This window comes from Citrus clementina, unplaced genomic scaffold, assembly GCF_000493195.1.
Source record: "Citrus clementina cultivar Clemenules unplaced genomic scaffold, Citrus_clementina_v1.0 scaffold_9, whole genome shotgun sequence".
In the NCBI taxonomy this organism is placed as follows: Eukaryota; Viridiplantae; Streptophyta; class Magnoliopsida; order Sapindales; family Rutaceae; genus Citrus; species Citrus x clementina.
In genome coordinates this window covers 836,231-857,272 of record NW_006261964.1, presented here as the reverse complement: position 1 = coordinate 857,272, position 21,042 = coordinate 836,231, and the positions used below count along the sequence as shown (strand labels likewise).

The 21,042-nt window shown below is 33.0% G+C and overlaps 3 protein-coding genes and 2 non-coding genes across 5 annotated transcripts; 2 read left to right on the top strand and 3 right to left on the bottom strand.

Annotated features, from left to right (window-relative positions):
• Positions 1 to 1,122: 1,122 nt before the first annotated feature.
• On the bottom strand, positions 1,123 to 3,711 carry LOC18032679 (receptor-like protein kinase ANXUR1). The gene has a single exon (XM_006419320.1). The coding sequence runs from the start codon at positions 3,709 to 3,711 to the stop codon at positions 1,123 to 1,125; it is 2,589 nt and encodes an 862-aa protein (XP_006419383.1).
• Positions 3,712 to 6,103: 2,392 nt separating this feature from the next.
• LOC18032675 (dirigent protein 11) lies at positions 6,104 to 6,950 on the top strand. The gene has a single exon (XM_006419319.2). It carries the CDS (start codon positions 6,225 to 6,227, stop codon positions 6,765 to 6,767), a length of 543 nt encoding a protein of 180 aa, XP_006419382.1. The 5' UTR covers positions 6,104 to 6,224; the 3' UTR covers positions 6,768 to 6,950.
• On the bottom strand, positions 6,813 to 6,972 carry LOC112095531. Its single transcript, XR_002903906.1, has one exon. It is a non-coding gene; the product is annotated as a U1 spliceosomal RNA (small nuclear RNA).
• Positions 6,973 to 7,478: 506 nt separating this feature from the next.
• On the bottom strand, positions 7,479 to 7,674 carry LOC112095533. Its single transcript, XR_002903908.1, has one exon. It is a non-coding gene; the product is annotated as a U2 spliceosomal RNA (small nuclear RNA).
• A 7,374-nt stretch (positions 7,675 to 15,048) lies between these two features.
• Positions 15,049 to 21,042, top strand: LOC18032750 (ATP-citrate synthase beta chain protein 2). The gene is made up of 17 exons (XM_006419318.2): positions 15,049 to 15,270; positions 15,644 to 15,767; positions 15,893 to 15,995; positions 16,513 to 16,578; positions 16,662 to 16,785; positions 16,913 to 17,047; positions 17,571 to 17,631; positions 17,723 to 17,799; positions 18,106 to 18,261; positions 18,364 to 18,492; positions 18,627 to 18,759; positions 18,847 to 18,974; positions 19,150 to 19,255; positions 19,504 to 19,580; positions 19,678 to 19,748; positions 19,853 to 20,137; positions 20,668 to 21,042. Exons 2-17 carry the CDS (start codon positions 15,668 to 15,670, stop codon positions 20,741 to 20,743), a joined length of 1,827 nt encoding a protein of 608 aa, XP_006419381.1. The 5' UTR covers positions 15,049 to 15,270; positions 15,644 to 15,667; the 3' UTR covers positions 20,744 to 21,042.

Sequence of the window (21,042 nt, the reverse complement as noted above, 5' to 3'; positions counted from 1 at the left end):
CAGTGTTTCTTTAGCATCTCGTGTGCCCTCTCATTGCAGTGTCTTTTTTTCCTTTTTCTTTTAAAACCAAAAGAGAACGATTGAGTGACTCGGAAGCTTTGAGTTGTTTTCTATTTGGGGTTGTAGATGTTGGGTCATTTTTCTTTTGCTAAGGATGCTTGGACAAGTTTAGAGATTTGTCAAGTAAGGCAAATGTGATGGGAAATAATGTAACATAAAATGACAAAAATTTCCCATAGAAAAAATAAGCAAAAGCAGTGAAAGTATGAAATGGGTTTTCAATCTCTTTATTCATGAGTTGAATGTGAGCATCGAGGCTCACTGCTCGAGAACAGAAATTGCCTAGTGAGGTAAAAAAGCCAAAATCTATTTATGAATATTTGTTGGATCTCTTCGAGAAATTTGGTGACTCTTTGCTTTTAGACACCGCCGCGACAGAGGCCAAAAAACAAACAAATTCCGGCCGGAGATGGACCATTTTTATTTTGGTTTGTTTTAATTTTTCTGTAATTTTTTTTTAGTACCAATAATATTGTAGTACTTAAGTTAGATATGGCCTTGTAATTACGTAAGTATGATAGATACATTGTTTTTTGTTTTTTAGACATTTCTAATACGTGTTATTACTAAAAAGAAAAAAAAAAGAGGTTTCAATATTGGCCAAATTTGGAATGTTTCAAAGTGAATTGCAAATATTCTTTTGATTCTCCATCTTGCAGTAGTAATTCTGGAGCATCATCCACGTCGTGCAATTGATGCAGGAGCCAGCTTCATTCATCTACTGCTAAAGTCTTCGGGTAGTAGCATTTAAGCTTCTCAAAAAAAAAAAAAAATAGTAGTAGCATTTAAGATCGAGCGAGTGAAATTTTAGGAATATTTTATGAGAAATCCATAATCAGAATTAAAAATAAGCCAAAGTCGCACATGCAATAAGCAATCCTGTAAAAGCCGTATTTGCAGGAACCTAAGCAAATGTTTTCGGTTTTTCAATTTGTAATTCTGTAAAGTGTACAATGTGAACCCAAGCAATAAGCACACTAATATTTAAAAATCCAAACTAAAAAAATCTAACTAAACATCCTATGTCTAATTGGCATAATGGGCAAAATGCCTCATTTGTACTCATCTTCCCTTTGGATTCACTATCTGTGAGAATATATCGGTAGTATTTGAGGTATCAATCTCGTCACTCAAAACACTCTCTTCATCAATGTTTAACATGGCTTTATGCATGGCATAAGTGTCATTGGCCTTATCGGTCTGAATTGAAATCAATTTATCACCATCAGGATTATCTTGCAATTGAAGTGCAAACTCAAGATTCCACAACACATCGCCCATGGAAGGTCGATCGATCCCCTGATCGGATAAACACTTCTCAGCGGTCTCTGTGAACTTTCTTAAGCACTGATCAGTGATGTTTCCCTTAAGATTTGGATCAATAATGTCCTCAATAGTTCCCATCCTTTGGCAATGTAATGCCCAATCTGCTAAACTAACTTGTTCTTTAGGCAAATTTACGTTAAGTGCAGGCCTTGCACATAACACTTCAAAAAGAACTACTCCAAAGGAGTAAACATCAGATTTTTCTGTCAATTGCTGCCTCCGAAAGTACTCAGGATCCAAGTAACCAAAGCTGCCCTTCACCATGGTACTAACATGGGTTTGATTGAGATTAGGACCAGTTTTTGACAGTCCAAAATCAGAAACTTTTGCTTCCCATTTCTCATCTAACAGAATGTTTGTAGTTTTCACATCTCTGTGAATGATTGTGTACCTAGCGCCAGTATGAAGATAGTGAAGTCCCCTGGCAGCTCCAATGCATATTTCTAACCTTTGCTTCCAAGGCAAGCCAGGTTTATCACCCTTGTAGAGGTGCTCCCTTAATGTCCCATTGGCCATGTGATCATAAACCAGAATCATCTCTCCATCTTCTTCACAAAACCCAATTAAAGACACCAAATGCTTGTGTCTCAGCTTCGAAAGCATCTCAATTTCCGTCTGGAATTCATGTACTCCTTGTTCTGAAGACGGGTTGGATCTTTTAATGGCGACCTTTGTCTTTCCATCAATATAGCCCTCATAGACTTTACCAAATCCTCCAACCCCTATAACATGTGACTCGCTGAAGTTCCTGGTACCGTGCTTAATTTCAGCTAATGAAAAATGGCGACAAAGTCCTGCTGCAAGATTGGTAAGATGGCTACTCGTACTTTTACCAGTTCCTGTTGATTTGCCGGTTGTGTGGGAAGTTCCATAGAGTGGCAGCCAAGAACTCGTAGAGCACCGACTTCCATCATTATTCTTCTTCTTGTTGGAGACATAAAATATAATAGCAGTTGCTACAGCAATACCAAAAACACCTCCAGCAACGCCACCAATCACATGGACCACAGTTTTGGATCTTGAGCTTGAGGGAGCAAATTTCTTCTTTGTGGCTTCAGCATGAAGCAGCATAGCTGATGGCACAGGATTTGGACCAGCCAAGTTGCCCATTGTATCATTCTGCTTAAAAATCTCCAATCCATTGAGGATTGCATCATAATATTCGGGGTGCATCGACACACTAGGATGCAATGCCACCCATAATTCATCATCACCGGGCAAATCTTCAGCATAAATAGCATAATCTTTATACACAGGCACTCCTTGCTCTCCGGCCCAGCCAATCACATCAGCACCTTCTTGTGCTGTTTGGTTGTTAATAAAAATATCAAACACTCTTTGATTAATCTTGGTCAGCAAAATCTCACAGAAATGGAATCTGACAATATAAGTAAAATTTGCATCAATCTGAAAAATCCAGGTCAGATTATAATTCCGATTAACGTTTGGATCTGGACCCATTGACCTTGCTGTCTCGTATACACTCAAGGGTGCAATTTCTTGTGATAAATTGCTAGGATATTCAATCTTGGTCTTGTTATCGGCTTGAGATGTGACACCAAATGCAGCACCAAACAAGTAAGGCGAATCATCGTACCATGTTCTGGTAAGGCCTGAATCATTTGTTGATGGAATGAATTTACCGCCAACATTTAATCGATACATTGTCTGTAAAGTAGAGCTGTTAACTTCAACAGATTGATCACTAAATCCAACCAAAGGTGCAGACCCAAAAATGTCAGGCATCGGAATCACTTCAATCCCATTAACAAAAGCATATGAATCTTTATGATCCGAAGAAGGTGTAAAGGTTATGATGAGGTCACCAGATTGTGCAGGAACAAGAGAGAATTCTCTTACAATATATGCTTGCGTTAATGCTTTTGCTGTTATTGAGGCACTGAAATTGTTAAGGAGAGTGAAGCCATTTGCGTTGACAGAAAAATAAGCATTCGATGGATCAAGATTGCCATAAGAAGCCGGATAAAAATGAAGCCTGAGCCAGAAACGATCCTTGGATGAAACAGTGAATTTGTAGCTTGATGTGGATTTGAAAATTCTTGCGGTCATATAAGGAATCGTTGATGGCAACGAAGAGTCCTGAGATTGCGCTGTTGCCGTTATTGAGTTGCCTGAATTTGTAAGAAACTTGGAATCTGATGTCCATTTACGGTCATTCGAATCGGTGCCATCACTTGAAGCTCCACATGCAAGCACATAAGAATTAGAATCTGATTGAGTGCCTTGGCTGAGAACACAAGCAATGTTGCTTAACGTAAGAGAAAAGAAAAATATAGAAAATAAAATCTGGGTATCGGAGTTCATATCTGAACAGGGAAACCCTTTTGAGGAGATTGAGAGAAAGTGTGAGAATTGAGAGAGAAAGATAAGGGAAATGTCAAGAATAAAAACCAGAGCACAGGAAAACAGGGGAGCAAGAAAATGAGGAAACGAGGGGGAAAAAAATTACTGTATTATCAAATAAAATTAATACAATCTAGGAATACAAAGATTTGGATTGAAATTGCGGCATGTTTAAAAAAAAAATTGTTGAATATTAGTGAAAATGGAAAAAAAAAATTGATAATGGTTTCCAGTGTTGTTGTTTTCGTGTATTGTTTCTTGGGAGTTTAAGATGACGTTAGAACAAAGAGTGGCGGTTAGGGAGTAACGGAAAGAGAGAAACGCCAAAAATGGTTCTGTTGCATTCATTGCTTAATTAAGAGTTCATTAACCGTTTCTTCAGGTTTTAAGTTTATCTTCGATTCAAGTTCAACCATATCACACTATGCAAGATTGTGTAATATACATTAATACATGGATACTTATTTTTATATATTTAATTAAAAGTTACATGTGACAATAATCCAATAATAGAGGAGAACTATATATATAATGTACACTATCCAAAGCTTTCTTATTTGCATGAGCAACAAACTAAGAGCATAGGATGTGACACTCGTTAGTATGTGCAACATTATATTAATAATGTAAAACTAATGTAACAAGTACTTATTAGGCTCTACCTCTCTATGAGTGTGTTTGGGGTATGGTATTGCGTAGCATTAGTGTGTGGGTCCAGTATTACTTGAACAAATCACATGTTTAGCGATTCATCGGAAAGCAGTGGGCACCATTAATCTTTGCTCTTGGCAAGTGTGCTAATGTGGCAGTTGCCGCATTAGTTTTTTTCAATATAATAATAATAATAAGAAGTATAACTTTTTAATATAATATAATATTAATTTTTATTTTTTTTTATTTTTATACTATAATTATAATATAAATTAATAAAATTGATAATTTATTTTATTTTATTTTTTATTATATTAAAAATATAACTAAATAATGTATTGTTTAATTATATTATAATAATTAATATATAAAATTGATTAATATTTAATAAGTTAATAGAACTAATAATAAATACTTAATAACATAAAAAAATAAAAATATAACTTAATATTACATTATTTAATTATATTATTGTAATTAGTATATAAAAACTTATTATTATTCAACAATTTAATATAACGAATAATAAATGTTTAAATAATAATAGATTTGAATAATATTTATTTGAAATTAATAATATAAAATATTATTACATATACTATATAATTCTTACTTGGATTATTTTCTAAATATATAATTTAAATTAATCACAAAAAATTAATACAATACAGTGCGATATTAAATATAATATAATTAAAAATTAATACAGTACAATATAACATCAAATATTATATAATTTTATTATAATACAGTACTAATGTAATAAAATATAATACAATACACTTGTATTAAAATAATATAATACAATGTAATGTACCAAACACATCTTTTGATTATAAACCTACAGGCCTTTGGGCCCTCTTTTTTTTTTTTTTTTTTTAAACAGTGGTGATGTTCCCCCCACCTTATAAAATACAATCGGCCCAAACATCCCTTCCAAGCACCCCCGAACCCCCCAAAAAAGAGTAATTTATATAAAGGTCGGTATTATTTGCCAATATTTTAAATAAATTAATTGTTTATACAATTAATTAAATAAATCCTTCATAATTTTCTTTTCACATTTAAATATCTTTTTTTTTCTTTAATTCATATCTTGAGCAATAAGGTTGGCTTCATAGAAGATTAATTTAATTATTTAGTGATTTTAATATTACAAGACGAAATTGCCCACAATACATTTTAATTAATGTAATTTTTTATGATTCTAATATATTATGGCATAATTGCACATAGCTTTTTGGGCTTTTGATTAATTTATGTTATAAAATTAAACTAATTAAATTAATATTATGTTAAGGCAATCTTAATGCTCATAAACAATGAAAGAATCTAAGGGACTAAAGAAAAGTAAAGTTTTATAGAGATGAAACTGATTGATTATGTAAATAAATGATATCTTTCAAATTTTAGAAAATACAAAGGACTTTGATGTTATTATTTGATTAGTGAGTTGGGTAAATGATGAATGGATAAAGCCATGATAAAATTGTAACGGAAATTCTGTCTTTTAATGAATTTTAAGAGTTTTATTTTTTTTTATTTTTAAAGAAAAATGTGAAAACATTAAAACGAAATGTGGGGAACCACCCTCTTAATAAATAATAAGAGCAATGATAAAATAATGTTTATAAAACCAATGACTAAGGCATCAAACATTAGGGAAAGCTACTAGAAAGAACCTGGACTTTCACAACCCCACTTTGTCTTTTTCTTTCATCAAGAATTCCAATTCCTCAACCAAGCATCTTCAACTCATCTATCTACACATCTCAAACTTCAAAAGCACCAGATTCTCATCTCCAAATTGACCCTAAAAAGCCATGGCCACTCCTCTAAGCCCCACCTCCAATTTCTTCTTCTTCATATTCGCAGCAGCACTCCTTTTCATAGCCTACACATTCCCAAGACAAGAAGCAAAAGAAAGCAACTTAGTCCTGTACGTGCATGACTATTTCACTGGCCGTGACACCTCAGCAATCACCGTCGCCGGAAAAGATGGACCCACATCACATATTCTCCGCTTCGGCACAATCGCGGTTGTAGACGATGCAGTCACCGAGGGCCCCACGATCGATTCCAAACAAATAGGCAGGGCACAAGGCATTTATGTGAACTCTCAGTTAGATGGTAAGGCCTTGTACATGGCTTTCAGTCTTATTTTTACTGACGGAGAATTTAAAGGAAGCACTTTGGAGATTCAAGGATCTGATATCTTTGCAATGAAGCAAAGAGAGTTTGGTGTTGTATCTGGTACTGGGCATTTTAGATTTGTTAAGGGTTATGGGATTATGGAGACTCAGTTCCTTGATGTTGCTAATTTGAATGGTATCATCAAGCTCAATGTAACAGTTAAACATTACTAATATTTTTATTATTTGAATGATGAAACTTTGACGGACTAGCAATGGGCAGGGGCCGCGCGAACGCAGGCCCCCACTGCCACAAATTATGACGTAGGCTCTCCCACTTGGGGAGACCTTAGGGTGGTGCACTCTCCAAGTGCAATAAGAGTCACTATCCTAGGCCATGGGCCTTCTTGATCCCCATCGACCCCGCCCAGGTAAGTAAGTTATAAAGCTGATCAAACTTCTTTATTTGTATGGCGTCAGGTTTCTTATTTTTCAATCTTTCTCCGATGTGGGATATTTACGCAATGTCGAATAGCTCATATCAAGTCAATATCACGCCATATAAGTTGATTTTCTCAGCAAGCAGGTCATGCAAGGTTGAATCTGTGCAACGTTAACATACCATTTAAGAGGATTCAATGGTCAAGCAAATTCAAATTCTTTTTATGTTTTTTGTTTTTTTCTGGATCCTTCATGATATATTGATATTGTATCAGGAAACAACAAGTAATTCATCTATGATTTACAATTAAGCCCCACCGGAGTGGACACCCAATAAATTTGTATCAATCGACAACCTCCTTGACCAGTAAATTTATTTTGATAGAAAGAAGACAAAGCAGGACACCATTTAAATTCTCTCACACTACAATATTTATTTATTTATTTAAGAATAAATAATACAAAAAATAAGCTCAATGCATGTCAAAAATTTCAGTTGTATTGGTAGGGTGCGCCAGGCCCGTGCAATAGTGCCAGGCAAGGGCGACGCTTGAGAGCCCCGGTAGCAAGCTACCGTATCGAGCTCTCCCCCTTTAAAAATTAATTTAATATCGTGTGAGCCATTGGCTCACATATCAGATATTAAACTGATAAGAACAGATACTACACTTGATCTTAGCCAAAAGGCCGAGAAAGGTATGAATCTAATGATTGTGCAGTTGCTTCTTTTATACACAGCTGACCTCTCCTTCTTTTTCTCTCTTAATCAATGTGGTAATTTGGAAACTCTCAGGGAACTCCCTCTAATTAAAATTAGGCGCTCCACGTTCTCAATTAATACAACTTTTTAACCAATAGCATAGTTTAATGAATGCTTGCTTTATTTCATTGTGTATGAGGGTACAATTAAGTTAGTTTAGGCTCTTTTAGTGAAAATAAACAGTAGGGGTTGAATTTCTCCAATAATTTGACCTCTTGTAATGAAAACAAGAGATTAAGACTTCAATTTCCCCAATTTATACAATTAATAGGAAGCTTTTAGTGTTTTACTAACATAAACCCGTCAAAATTTGCACCCTTTCTTTTTCTAATTAAAAAATAGAAATTCTATTTGATCTCCAGTTAATTTGTACACCAAAATACAACGCAAAATTCATCAGAGCACTGCGTTCCTTTTTTGCTTTGAACTGCTCTCCAAGACCTAGATGAGCCATTCAATGGCCATACAAAACTTAAATTATAAGCTCTCCGCCATTACTAATTACTTGTTGGACATATGACAGCAAGCAATTCTACCCACACTTTGCTTACCAATATCCATTTCTTCTCCAGCTCCAATTTGCTCTACTCTTTGGCCAGAATATATACTTGCATCAAAAAGTACAGATTTGCTTCCATCTCCCTTCGCAGTGGCAGGTTTAACATGCGCATTCACTTTAAGAATGTGGTTACAGGCCTCCTTATTGCTATTTTGATCTAAAGAGATATATTGTTTGAATGATCTGGGAAAAAAAAAAAAACCAGAAAAAGATTGAAAGATAGTTGGATGTTATATTTCATTTTGGTTTTAATATTGGTATGTAAATAATTGTATAATTAATTTGTACTCGCTTGTGTAAATAGAAATAATGCCGTCTTGGGAGTTTGCCTGAGTGATTTACAGTTACCCTTCTTTGAATGACTCTTTTAATTAAAATCCAAGGAAATTAAGAGCTAAACAAATGATTTGGTTTTTTTTCCAGAACCCCTGCTTAAAAGAAAGAAAAAAAAAAGGAGTTTGAGGTGGAGTGTGAAGGCTGCTAGTGCTAGCCTAGGATAAAATATGTAATTGTATTTGTTCGCTTATTTAGAAGTAAATAATGAAGGATATGAGTTCAAAATTAGACTCAACTTTAGAAAGCCAAGTGTGGCAACTGGTAAACGATGCAAGCTCCACGGCACCAAATTATTCCATATATTAACTAAAAATAAAGTATCGAATGAACCTTACTCATTCGATAAAAATTAGTCACAAACATAACATAACAATTTAGGTGTTCCCAAACGGTTTGCTCTATCTACATATAAAATACTGTTTCATTACGATCATATAAAAGAAATGCACTTCAAATTGTTGATTCAATGACATCATAAGAAAACTTAATTAGATCCTATTTATTAGTTTATGAATTTATCTGTTACACTATTGAATTAAATGACAAAGTCATCATTGAGAATTTTCTTTTTTTTTTTTATGTGAAATGAAATTAAATTCATGTAACGGAAGAAAAAATGTATATGGTCATGTATTTGGAAAGATTTGTGACCGCAATATAAGAGTCAATGACAGAGAACCGATTAAATGTTAGATTGTTAGAATACCTAAAATTATTGTCAATAGCAATGCTTTAACTACCTTAAAAAATTGTGAACGAATTATATATAAGCCAAATATGAAACACCAACTAACTTTTTTGTTTTCGGAGGATTTCAAACGTTTCGACTTTCAACCACCAAAGTATAAGTTCTTGTGGACCAACGACTTTTTGTTGCTGAGGCTGGTGTTTTTATTGGAACAAAATTGATTCAATTCTATTGATTAAGAGTACCGTCAAATTCGTGGGGATTCGCCCCAAGTTCAATTTTAGCCGCCTTTTTAAAAATGATGTTGGTGCAATTGGTGCACTAATTAAAAATTATTGTCCCACTTAAAAATAAGTACTTGTGGGGCACTATCTAACACTCCATTATTGAGGGCCTGAGATTTATCACTGTGCTACAGCCTACAAGGCCCAGCGGCTACAGCCTTCAGGCCCTTCACTTTACTATGTGCTATTGAGATGGAAAAATATTATTCATTCTTCTTCATTGCATTTTCAATACGTACCAACATTGTGTTTTGTTATTGTAGAAGTGTTGTGTTGTCGCGGTAATATATTGGTTTTCTTTTTCCGATTGAGAGGTGGTTTTTACTTATAATAATTGAGGTTAGTAGACTAAGTTAACGTTGCAAATTTCCTCCGATGCTTCATGAGATTTTGTTGTATGGACCCATTTATTCTCCTCCTGAATTAGAAATTTATAGTATATGAAGTTATTTTGTGATTAGATGTCACCTTAACTTAGATTTGAATATTAAGCATTATTCTATATGTTTATATTTAAGTCGTGATTTGACCTTATATTTATTTCTATACAGTAATGTATTGTTGGTCATTCTTACTTTAATAACATGTGTTATTAATTTTAAATACGACAACAACAACAATAATAATGAATGATCATTAGGAGATCAATAGTAGATAGTAATTAAGTAAAGTCATGATATTGATATGTCATGCATGAAAATGATCTTTCATTTAATTCAATGGCGGGAATTAAAAGACATCGAGTAAACAATATGTTTTTGCCACCCGACATTGACTAAACATTGAAGCGAAAGATTCTAATCATAGTGTTATCAAAATGAAGAAAGGGACTGTAAACAAAAATAGTTGGGTCAACCATAAAAAAGAATGAACACGAGGCTCACGAGCTATTAGGCAAAATAGGTTTCGTGCTTAACGATATCATTGACACGAGCAATGGAATCTTTGATACTTTGTAGGACGAAATTAATATAATCTTATAATGAGTCTTCATATTAAAGAACAATAAAAAATAATTATTCAAATCCAATAATATCGACCAGGTGTAATGTCTTCAGAGGGGTTAGTTAACCAGATTGATGTATCATACATATTATATTTGTTAGGCGAAAATAAATACTAATTGACCATTTGCGTGTGGACAAAAATTTGGACAAAAAACTACTCAGAAGGCATCGAATTTTGTGACCAATGACAACATAAGACGGTTGTATCGTGATAATCAAATCTCAATCAGAAATTACCAGCTCAAGAAAACCAACTTTTAGAATTCGAGTATTTGGAAACTATATATACGTATTTGTACATATGATAATGTTAATTGAAGGAATGTCTGAATTTTTTTGGGAAACCTAGGGACACCGCTGCTGTTATTATTATTATTTAAAGCTTTAAATGCCTAACAATCTGTGTTAACCAAAATTTGATTTACACGTGGGGCCATAAGCTAAGATCACAATGAATAATAAATTTGGTTAATGTCATGCATTTGTTGACCATCAACACTATCGTTGTCATAGTTCCACCCAAAAAGCACCCAAAAAAAAAAATTTTCATTATCTTATCGAATCGTAAATTCATATGGAGAAAACGACAACTAGTGGGTTACGTTGATGAGTGATGGCATTATGCAAATTGCAAAAAGAGTGAGTGAGTGGTATTTTACCCATACGCTGATATTTCTGGCCACGTCGTCCACTGTAGCTTACGGGGAGGAAACAGTGTAGATTGCTGGCTTTGCAAGTTCTAATCATACGCAATGACAACAAAGCAAAGCAAAAATTTCCACGCGCGCGTTACATTATCCTTTTATTAGGAACAAGGACATTTCTTTTCTTTAAAATCCAGTCAAAATCTATTTTGTCACACTTAATTTTATTGTCGAACAAACGTCGATTTATTCTATATGTTTTATATTACTTAAAATGATTTTATCGGTTCAACCAACCAAATAGCAATACTCACAGCCTAATTCACTGTTTAATTTGGTGACAAATATCGATGACATTAATATTTATGGGTGGGCACTAGTATGGTTTAGTTTTGAATCGAATTAAACCGATCGATTTTTTTATAATGTGTTATTTTTTTTTTTAGCTTTTTCTTATATCTATCTTTTTTTTTTTTACTTTTTGAAATTGAACTGAACTAAACCTTAGGTGACATATCATTTATTGAATAGTTGATAAATTTTTAAAACTTTCAAGTGATTTTATTATATTATTTCACCATATAATTGATATATACTACGTCATTTGGAATGAAAATTTAAAATTTTCTGTATTAAAGACAAGATAAATACTCACTTGAGTGCAATAATTTTTTTTGCTTGCTCGTTAAATGTGGTCTCGACTCTACACACATGTATAATTGCCGTCTTAGGAGAGTACCATTTTAGATTAGTAATTGGTGGCAAGATTGTAGTTATCCTCCATCTGAGGGTCGTTCACATTTTTTTCTAAACTTAAATCTATTACTTTAAGATAGGGATGGGGTTATTTGAATCTATCAAATTTCTCTCAAAACCTATTTAGAAAAATAAATTCATTATTAAGAGTTTAAAATTTAAAAATCTCAAAATTACCTTTCATTAATCTCTTTCTCTCTTTATCGTACAATTACATATTCTCTCTCTACTCCCACATTTTACAAACTCATTTTTTTAGTTTTTTTAGTATACCACAAACTATATCTCATGATTTCTATATATAAGGATTTTTTTTCTTCATATGCATTAACTTTTGTGTTTGGTAAAAATTAATTTTTTGATATATATTAACCTTGATGATGGATAAAAATTTATTGATATTTTTTTAAAATGGTAGTTTTGCTCCTTTTAGTTAGTGATACTAATTATTTGCATCTAAAAATATATATCTCAATGAATTTACGAGGATTTATGAAATTAAGAAGAAGAAAATAAATAATTAATTAAGTAGTTTTTTAAAATTATTTAGATAATAAAATTTTTAATTAAAAAATGATATAAGGAAGAAATTTGTAAACTCAAATAGCACTACTCAAACCACTCGTCCAAGTTAGATCCAGTCCCTCATAACTACGAGGGTAATGGTTCAAACCCCCATAATATTATTGTGGGGGTTTAATTTCATTCCTTAAATTTAAGTGAATGTAATTTTAGTAATTATCTGATTGTAAATATTAATTATAATATTTCTGAATTGTAATATGAACTCATATAATAATAATAAAAAAAAATAGTGCTAGCCAAATTAAAATATCCGTGCAAAATTTTCCCCCCCAAGCAAACGATTCCTCCTACCAACCACCAACCTGATCGTACCAGCAGCACTTCTCTATCTCAAATACAAATTTGCAGCCTCTAACTTTTTGTAATTTCTTAGATATAGCCACGGTTTTCCATTAATACCATATTGGTCCTTACTGCTTTCAAAATGACTAAAGTACTCGAAGTGTTGAGTTAGGTGTTTGTTTTTTAGTCTCAATTGTCAAATATGAAGAGTTAAATGAAGGATATAAAATGTCATATCAGTGACTACTAATCGAGTATTTAAAGTGACTAAACAAAGCATTATCCTTTATTTATTATACTTTTAGATTTGCGTCATTATAAATTTTAATAAAATAGTACCCTCATACATGTATTAACATAAATCATATTCATGAGAACTTAACTCTAGTTTATGAGTAGAGAGGATGCAAATAAAACAATTAATTAGAGATATTTTTCTAAAAATTATTTAGTAAAATCATTATTTTAGGAAAAAATGACGTATTTAAAAATAACAATTTTCCCTATTAAGTTGGAAAAATAAATGTTCTTAAGGCTTGTTTGTTAAATGTCTAAAGTTTTATTTTTAAAAAAATTTACTTGTTTATTTTTTATAATTTATTTTTTATTTTCAATTATTTGCATATGAATAGAAAAAATAAATTTTTGTAACTTTTATCTAATTTACTAAATTAGTTAAGTTTAATTGCATTATATAATTATCGTGTGTTTACTTTTAAGAATGATTGTTATTCTTCATTGATATATTTACTTACTAAAAATCCAAAAGAATGAGAATGAATTTTAGGTGGGGCTGACAAACCTAAAAATAAGGAATGAGAATCTCATTTATATGAGAGGTGGGAATAATAATGGGGAATAAATTGACATTTTTATCCTTAAATATTAAATAAAAAATTATTTATAAAATTAAAATAATTATAATTATATTAATATTCATAATTAACAATAATAATAATAATGACAATAACAATAATTGTCGTTATAATAATAATAATGATTATTATTAATTATAATTAATATAATAACTAAAATAATTAGAATATTACTATTACTATTATGGTAATAATTATTAATATTTTTAATAATAATTGTCATTATCTTATTATAATATTATAATAATAATGGTAATAACAAATTTTTTATTATAATAATTGTAATAATAATAATATTATTATTAAAAATACTTATAGTAAAAATATTTACTCTTTATTTTATTAGTGAGCAAGTACATAATTGTACCTAAGGGCATTTTAGTAACTTTAAACAATTTGTTTCAATTACAGGATAATTAAATAAATTAATGGGAATACATCTTATTCTGATTTATGACTATTATGATTCTAGAAAAGTAAACATATCATAAGAATTCATTTGATATAATTTTTTAAATAAAGCTTCTTCGTGTAAATTTAATGATAGAACTTCTAGACATTGAGATTTTAACTTCGTCAGTTTTCAATCATATTTTACCAAAAAAAAATTAAAATCACTTCAACATACAAGTTTTTTAAGGTTATGTTATAAGAGAAATGAGAAAGTATTGTAAAAATAATATGAGAGTAATTTGTATAATTTAATTCATTTTTCCAAAAAGAAAAAAAAAATGAAGCTTCTTCGTGTAAATGATAGAACTTTTAGACATTGAGATTTTAACTTCGTCAGTTTTCAATCATATTTTACCTAAAAAAATTAAAATCACCTCAATATACAAGTTTTTTAAGGTTATGTTATAAGAGAAATGAGAAAGTATTGTAAAAATAATATGAGAGTAATTTGTATAATTTAATTCATTTTTCCAAAAAGAAAAAAAAATGAAGCTTCTTCGTGTAAATTTAATGATAGAACTTCTAGACATTGAGATTTTAACTTCCTCAGTTTTCAATCATATTTTACCCAAAAAAAATTAAAATCACCTCAATATACAAGTTTTTTAAGGTTATGTTATAAGAGAAATGAGAAAGTATTGTAAAAATAATATGAGAGTAATTTGTATAATTTAATTCATTTTTCCAAAAAGAAAAAAAAAAACCCAATCAACATTTGTAGTAAGGGGCAAGTTTGTCATTTCATAAATGATTATTTGACGGACAGAACAGGGCTTGTTTAATACAAATGGATAAATTATGTTCTTACTTGAGAAATTATAAAAGGTCAGGTACGAAAATATGCAGAAGGGGTAAGTTTGAGTCAATGATAGCAAGGCCATGAATGATCTAACTAACAAACGCCACGTGCCGTCTGGCTTCTTCCCTTCCAAGTCTAGCTGCCAAAGCCATTCTCCCCTTCTATAAAATCCTATTCTCTTCTCCCCCCGAATTTCGAATCGTCTCATTTCTTTTACCCTGTCTCGCATTGTATCGGCTGAGTTCACGAGGCAGGGACTCCGAGTCAGGTAGTTGTTGACTCAGATCCCTTTCTCTCTTTGATTCCAATTCATGTCTGTTTGATTACAATTGTCGATTTATACGAGGATAGAGTAACGATATGCTTCGTTTTGTTGTTTAGTGAAAAAACTCCTGATTATGAATTCTATTTAAATGAATGTAACCGTTTGCTTTGCCTCTACGTCGCCGTTTTACTATTCTTTTTTTGTTAGTTGTAACTTGCGATCTGGTTAGCTTCTGGTTTAAGTTAGGTGCGTGTTTGTTGAACTAATTGAACAATGTAGATCTGCTCCATTTCGACTGAATTTGCACCAAATGAACTCTAATCACACTTGCTAATTTTACTAATTTGACAGAATTGAATTGTGTTGTTCATCGCAGGTGTCTTCAGCGATTAGTCACGCCATGGCTACAGGACAGCTGTTTTCAAAAACCACACAAGCTTTGTTTTACAACTATAAGCAGCTTCCAATCCAACGGATGCTTGATTTTGATTTCCTTTGCGGTGTGTATGATATGCAAATGCAGTTTTTTATTAATTTTATGTATGTGAAATATGGATAAGGTAACCGCATTATCTTAATTGATGGTGTGTGGCATTATTTTGAATATCTGAAATTGTATTTTTAGGGAGGGAAACACCTTCAGTTGCCGGAATTATCAATCCTGGGGCTGAGGGATTTCAGAAATTGTTTTTTGGACAAGAGGAAATTGCCATTCCTGTGCATTCAACGTAAGATTATGTTTCTCTTTCTCTATTTATATGAATCTGTCACTTCTGTATTATTAAGTAAAACATCTTACTTATTTCGGTGTTAAGAAAGCTGATTCCTGTTGATTTAGCTAGGCCGTCTAATGTGGAGTACTCGTTATCCTCACACAATTTATTTAATATTTTACTCTTTTGTGAAAACTTGGTGGTGTTGTTATTTTTTATACTCTTGTGTTTATGTGAGAATAATAAATTGTAAGTACAGTTTGGTCAGTGTATACTTGTGGTCATGAGCATTTTTGGCATGTTACGTGTCAAATATTGATGTCACGAGCAGAAATCTTTAGAATTCCGTCAGTCAATTTTATGGTACATTGCTAATTGGTCTATTTATGCTAAAGTCAGTCCACTGCTTTATATCAGTTTGGACATTTAGTTTACAAATTTGTTAGCCTAACAATTGAAGCAGTATACTTGCACTGAAGTTGCATATTCCTGGGCTTTGAGTTTGCTAACCTGTATTTTTAAAATTTTGCAGTGTTGAGGCAGCTTGTGCTGCTCATCCAACGGCTGATGTTTTCATCAACTTTTCATCATTTAGAAGGTAAATATTCATTTGTTAGTTAATATCATGGTTTGAATGCTTTGTGAGAACTACATCAGTCTGACATTTAAATATAATTGCAGTGCGGCTGCCTCATCTATGGCTGCCCTGAAACAGCCAACCATTCGGGTAGTGGCAATTATTGCCGAAGGTGTGCCTGAGGCAGACACCAAGCAATTGATTGCATACGCTCGGTCTAACAACAAGGTGAGGAGAATAATATGAAGCTATTTTAATTAACTTGTATCTTAATTTCAATACTAGTAGTCATCCTTACTGATTAATTACCTGTCTTGTTAACCTGTAACAAAATTTAATAATGATCATTTTGCAGGTTGTTATTGGCCCAGCAACTGTTGGAGGAATTCAAGCTGGAGCTTTTAAGATAGGTGACACAGCCGGAACCATTGATAACATCATTCATTGCAAACTCTACAGGCCTGGATCTGTTGGTTTTGTCTCCAAATCTGTATGTACTCTTTCCTTTAGCATTATCATTTGGTTCAGTTGGGAATCTAAAAACTTAAATTTGAAATTGCTCAGTCATTTTAAGTTATGGCCTAAAAAAGAGTAGATTTTAATGAGGGAAACAAGTAGTAAACTGACTGGTCCATATTTTTACTAATTTGGTTGAAATAGTTACGGAAAAGCTCATTCTTTTTGGATAGCTTTAATCACTCTGATTATATATTCTCATAGTAAAAATCTATATGCTGCTTGCATTTATGAGGCTCTAAATTGCTTTAACCTTTGGAGTATCATTTACTGCCTTCTCGACATAAATCATGTGATCTTCAATGTAGTTGACTATGTAACAGTTTTGCCCCACAATTTTGACGAGTGAGATCGAGCTTGTCTGTATGTAGAGCTCAAAATGGAACCTACCCATTCATTAAGTTCTTATTATGACCAGTAATTTTCTTGAGATGCATAGTTTGAATATGCCATATGATTGAACCTTTGACAAATAATGTTCCTTTTGACAATTGCAGGGTGGCATGTCTAATGAACTATACAACACTATTGCTCGTGTAACAGATGGAATCTATGAAGGTACACTGCATGCATCTTTATTCCATCTTTTGCCTGCCTAAAATGATTTAGGATTGAACATATTGTGGGGATATTTTTCAAAATTCTGTAGGTATTGCAATTGGAGGAGATGTGTTCCCTGGCTCCACTCTTTCTGATCACATTTTGCGGTTTAACAACATCCCACAGGTAAATTTGTGTTTCTATTTATTTCTTTGAGTGTTTCCTGATGAAAAATTATGTCTTGACAAAGCCATGTGGATACCTGTAGCAAGTAGTATGTATAGACATTGTTTTGGTGGTGAATGTTGATTTTTTGAAGTGTTATTGCAACTTGAAGTTGTTAATTAATTCAGTTTACTTGCTCTAGAGGGCATGCTTGAAGAAAATTATAAGAATTTTTTTACCGCTTTTTCTGCTTTAGTCTTTTTGCACATAATGTTTTCTTCTTATTTTTCTCTTCCTTCTAATGTCTTTTTCTGGGGCTGACCCCAGGTTAAAATGATGGTTGTTCTTGGTGAACTTGGAGGACGGGATGAGTACTCCCTTGTTGAAGCTCTGAAACAGGGAAAGGTAAACAAACCTGTGGTTGCATGGGTCAGTGGAACCTGTGCTCGACTATTCAAATCAGAAGTGCAATTTGGTCATGCTGTAAGTTATTACTCAAGTTTTCCTGGATAATTTTTCAATACCATAGCATTCTTAACTTGAGGCCTGCATATCCATAATCTTCCTTGTCATTAACTAAATCAGGGTGCTAAAAGTGGTGGTGAGATGGAGTCTGCTCAGGCAAAGAATCAAGCACTAAGGGATGCTGGAGCTGTTGTTCCTACTTCATATGAAGCCTTTGAATCTGCAATTAAGGATACATTTGGGAAACTTGTTAGTTTCTAAGACCCTTTGTCTGCCCCTGCCCCTTTCCCTTCCTCTCCCACCAAGGGAAGACAAAAGGGCTACAATTTCTTTAATGCTGCCTAACTAATCTTATTCATGTGGATGGATGAATTTTACCTTAGGTTGAAGAGGGGAAGATTCCACCAGTGAAGGAAGTTACACCACCACAAATCCCTGAGGATCTTAACACTGCCATTAAGAGTGGGAAAGTACGGGCTCCAACTCATATTATTTCAACCATCTCTGATGACAGAGGTACTTATTTTTTTATGGTCTTGATTTGATCGGCAGTTGGGTGTTTGGCTTTGATAACTTTAAATTCTTCTTTATGCTAATCTGTAGGTGAGGAGCCATGCTATGCTGGTGTACCAATGTCTTCAATTGTAGAACAAGGTTATGGTGTGGGTGATGTTATTTCCCTTTTGTGGTTTAAACGCAGCCTTCCCCGCTACTGTACCCAATTTATTGAGGTAGGTTCATTGTCAATGAAGAGCTTTTTTTTAATTTCTACCGTTGAAGTACTATGGAAAGTTCTATTCAGTTTAGCTTTCTTATTCCTCTTTTTCCCCATTAGCGTCAAAGCACATGATTAATAGTATATGGTGCTCATTTTTTTTTTTCATTAATACACATTATCTTGGACAGATATGCATAATGTTATGCGCTGATCATGGCCCCTGTGTTTCTGGTGCTCACAACACTATAGTGACAGCAAGAGCTGGAAAGGATCTTGTTTCCAGCCTCGTGTCAGGTAAACAACTGGTTTTGGTTTTATTATCCTCTTTTCCAATGGTGTGGATCTAAAGTTAAAAAGTTGCATGTAAGTGTTCATCCATCTACTATTGGATTGGATGGATCCAATGGATGACAAATTAAGTCATGATTTTTCCAATTAAAAAATTTAAGTCAAGGAAACCCCACCCATTTTAAAAATATTTATAGTTTAGTTATCATTTGAGAATTGACACGACAGAACTAAATTATGAGGTTCTGAAACAGGTTTGCTCACAATTGGTCCCCGATTTGGTGGCGCCATTGATGATGCTGCCCGATATTTCAAGGATGCTTATGACCGGGTAAAGTTTAGTGGATTACGTGAGATGATTAAGCAATACTCTGATTGCTCTGATAGTTTCTAGATTCTGAAATTTTATTCTTTTGCTGTCTTATCAGGGTCTTTCAGCCTATGAATTTGTTGAATCAATGAAAAAGAAGGGCATACGTGTGCCAGGAATTGGGCACAGGTATGTAGGTGTTATTAAATCTTGGATCTATGAAATTTAATGTTCATGCATTAGTTGCTAATTGTAAATCAATGTTGATATGCTATTTGCTTTCTGTGAAAAAGGATCAAGAGAGGAGATAACAGAGACAAAAGAGTGGAGCTGCTACAAAAATTTGCACGCACTCATTTCCCTTCTGTGAAGTATATGGAATATGCTGTTCAAGTTGAAACCTACACTCTATCAAAAGCAAACAACCTGGTTCTTAATGTAGATGGTGCAATTGGGTCCCTTTTCTTGGATCTTCTTGCTGGCAGTGGAATGTTCAGCAAGCAAGAAATCGATGAGATAGTGGAAATTGGATATCTGAATGGGCTCTTTGTTCTGGCACGCTCCATCGGTTTGATTGGGTAAGTAAAATTACACTTCTTTTCTAAGCTCATTTGGGCTATATGCTTAACTTTTGCTTTCTTTGCAAAACTTTGCTGTTGATATTGGGATAGGACTTTGTTTATCAAGAGAACAAAAAATAATGAAAATTGGAGTTTCTGGTTTCTAGTGTTTGTTACCACAATGATTCTTATCTGGAATTGCTTCTTGCTACGAATAGTGATAGCAATGTGGCTTTTTTATGCCTTTCGATATGTTTAGGGTGTTTAGTTATGTTGCACTTGGCTGTGATGCTGTGAGGGTCAGATGACTTCTTTTGTAGATTAGGATGTTGCTATGCATGCTGATAGTGATTTCAACTTCTTCACAACGGAAAATGAACGGTTCCATTAATCTTATGCTATCTGGTACTTTGGGATTACTTGACTGTGATTCTGACGTCCAATTTTGGTGTCTCATAGATATAGAGAAAATTGCAGTTTCTCTGTATATTATCCCTCTTTTTCGTCACATCCTGCATCTGACTTATTGCTTCTCATTCAAATCTCAGGCATACCTTTGACCAGAAGAGATTGAAACAACCTCTATACCGTCACCCATGGGAAGATGTTCTCTACACCAAGTAATTCACTTCCCGGCAACAGGTGGGAAATCATAATCAACATGCTTTCCAAAACATTTTCCCTTTTGAAGTCTTGTTGTTGGGTTTTTAGATTACTGTTTTTGTAATTTGAAGTACCAGCCGAAAACTTTGGTCTGTAAGTTGAAAGTTCATCAAGATACGACTCTCAGATCATTAATTGAACGAAGTGATGTTTCAAAATCTAGATGCAGAGCTTGCATTGTTGTATAAGGATCTCTCCATTCTTGAATATTTGAATAAAATTTTTAGCCACCATGATTAGAAATGGACGGCTTTTAGTAA

Excerpts from the sequence above, each read along its gene's own strand:
- LOC18032679 (XM_006419320.1), bottom strand. The coding sequence starts at position 3,711 with ATGAACTCCGATACCCAGATTTTATTTTCTATATTTTTCTTTTCTCTT.
- LOC18032675 (XM_006419319.2), top strand. The coding sequence starts at position 6,225 with ATGGCCACTCCTCTAAGCCCCACCTCCAATTTCTTCTTCTTCATATTC.
- LOC18032750 (XM_006419318.2), top strand. The coding sequence starts at position 15,668 with ATGGCTACAGGACAGCTGTTTTCAAAAACCACACAAGCTTTGTTTTAC. Across the intron at positions 16,786-16,912 it reads ACGCTCGGTCTAACAACAAG|GTTGTTATTGGCCCAGCAAC; the intron begins GTGAGGAGAATA and ends ATCATTTTGCAG. Across the intron at positions 17,048-17,570 it reads TTGGTTTTGTCTCCAAATCT|GGTGGCATGTCTAATGAACT; the intron begins GTATGTACTCTT and ends TGACAATTGCAG.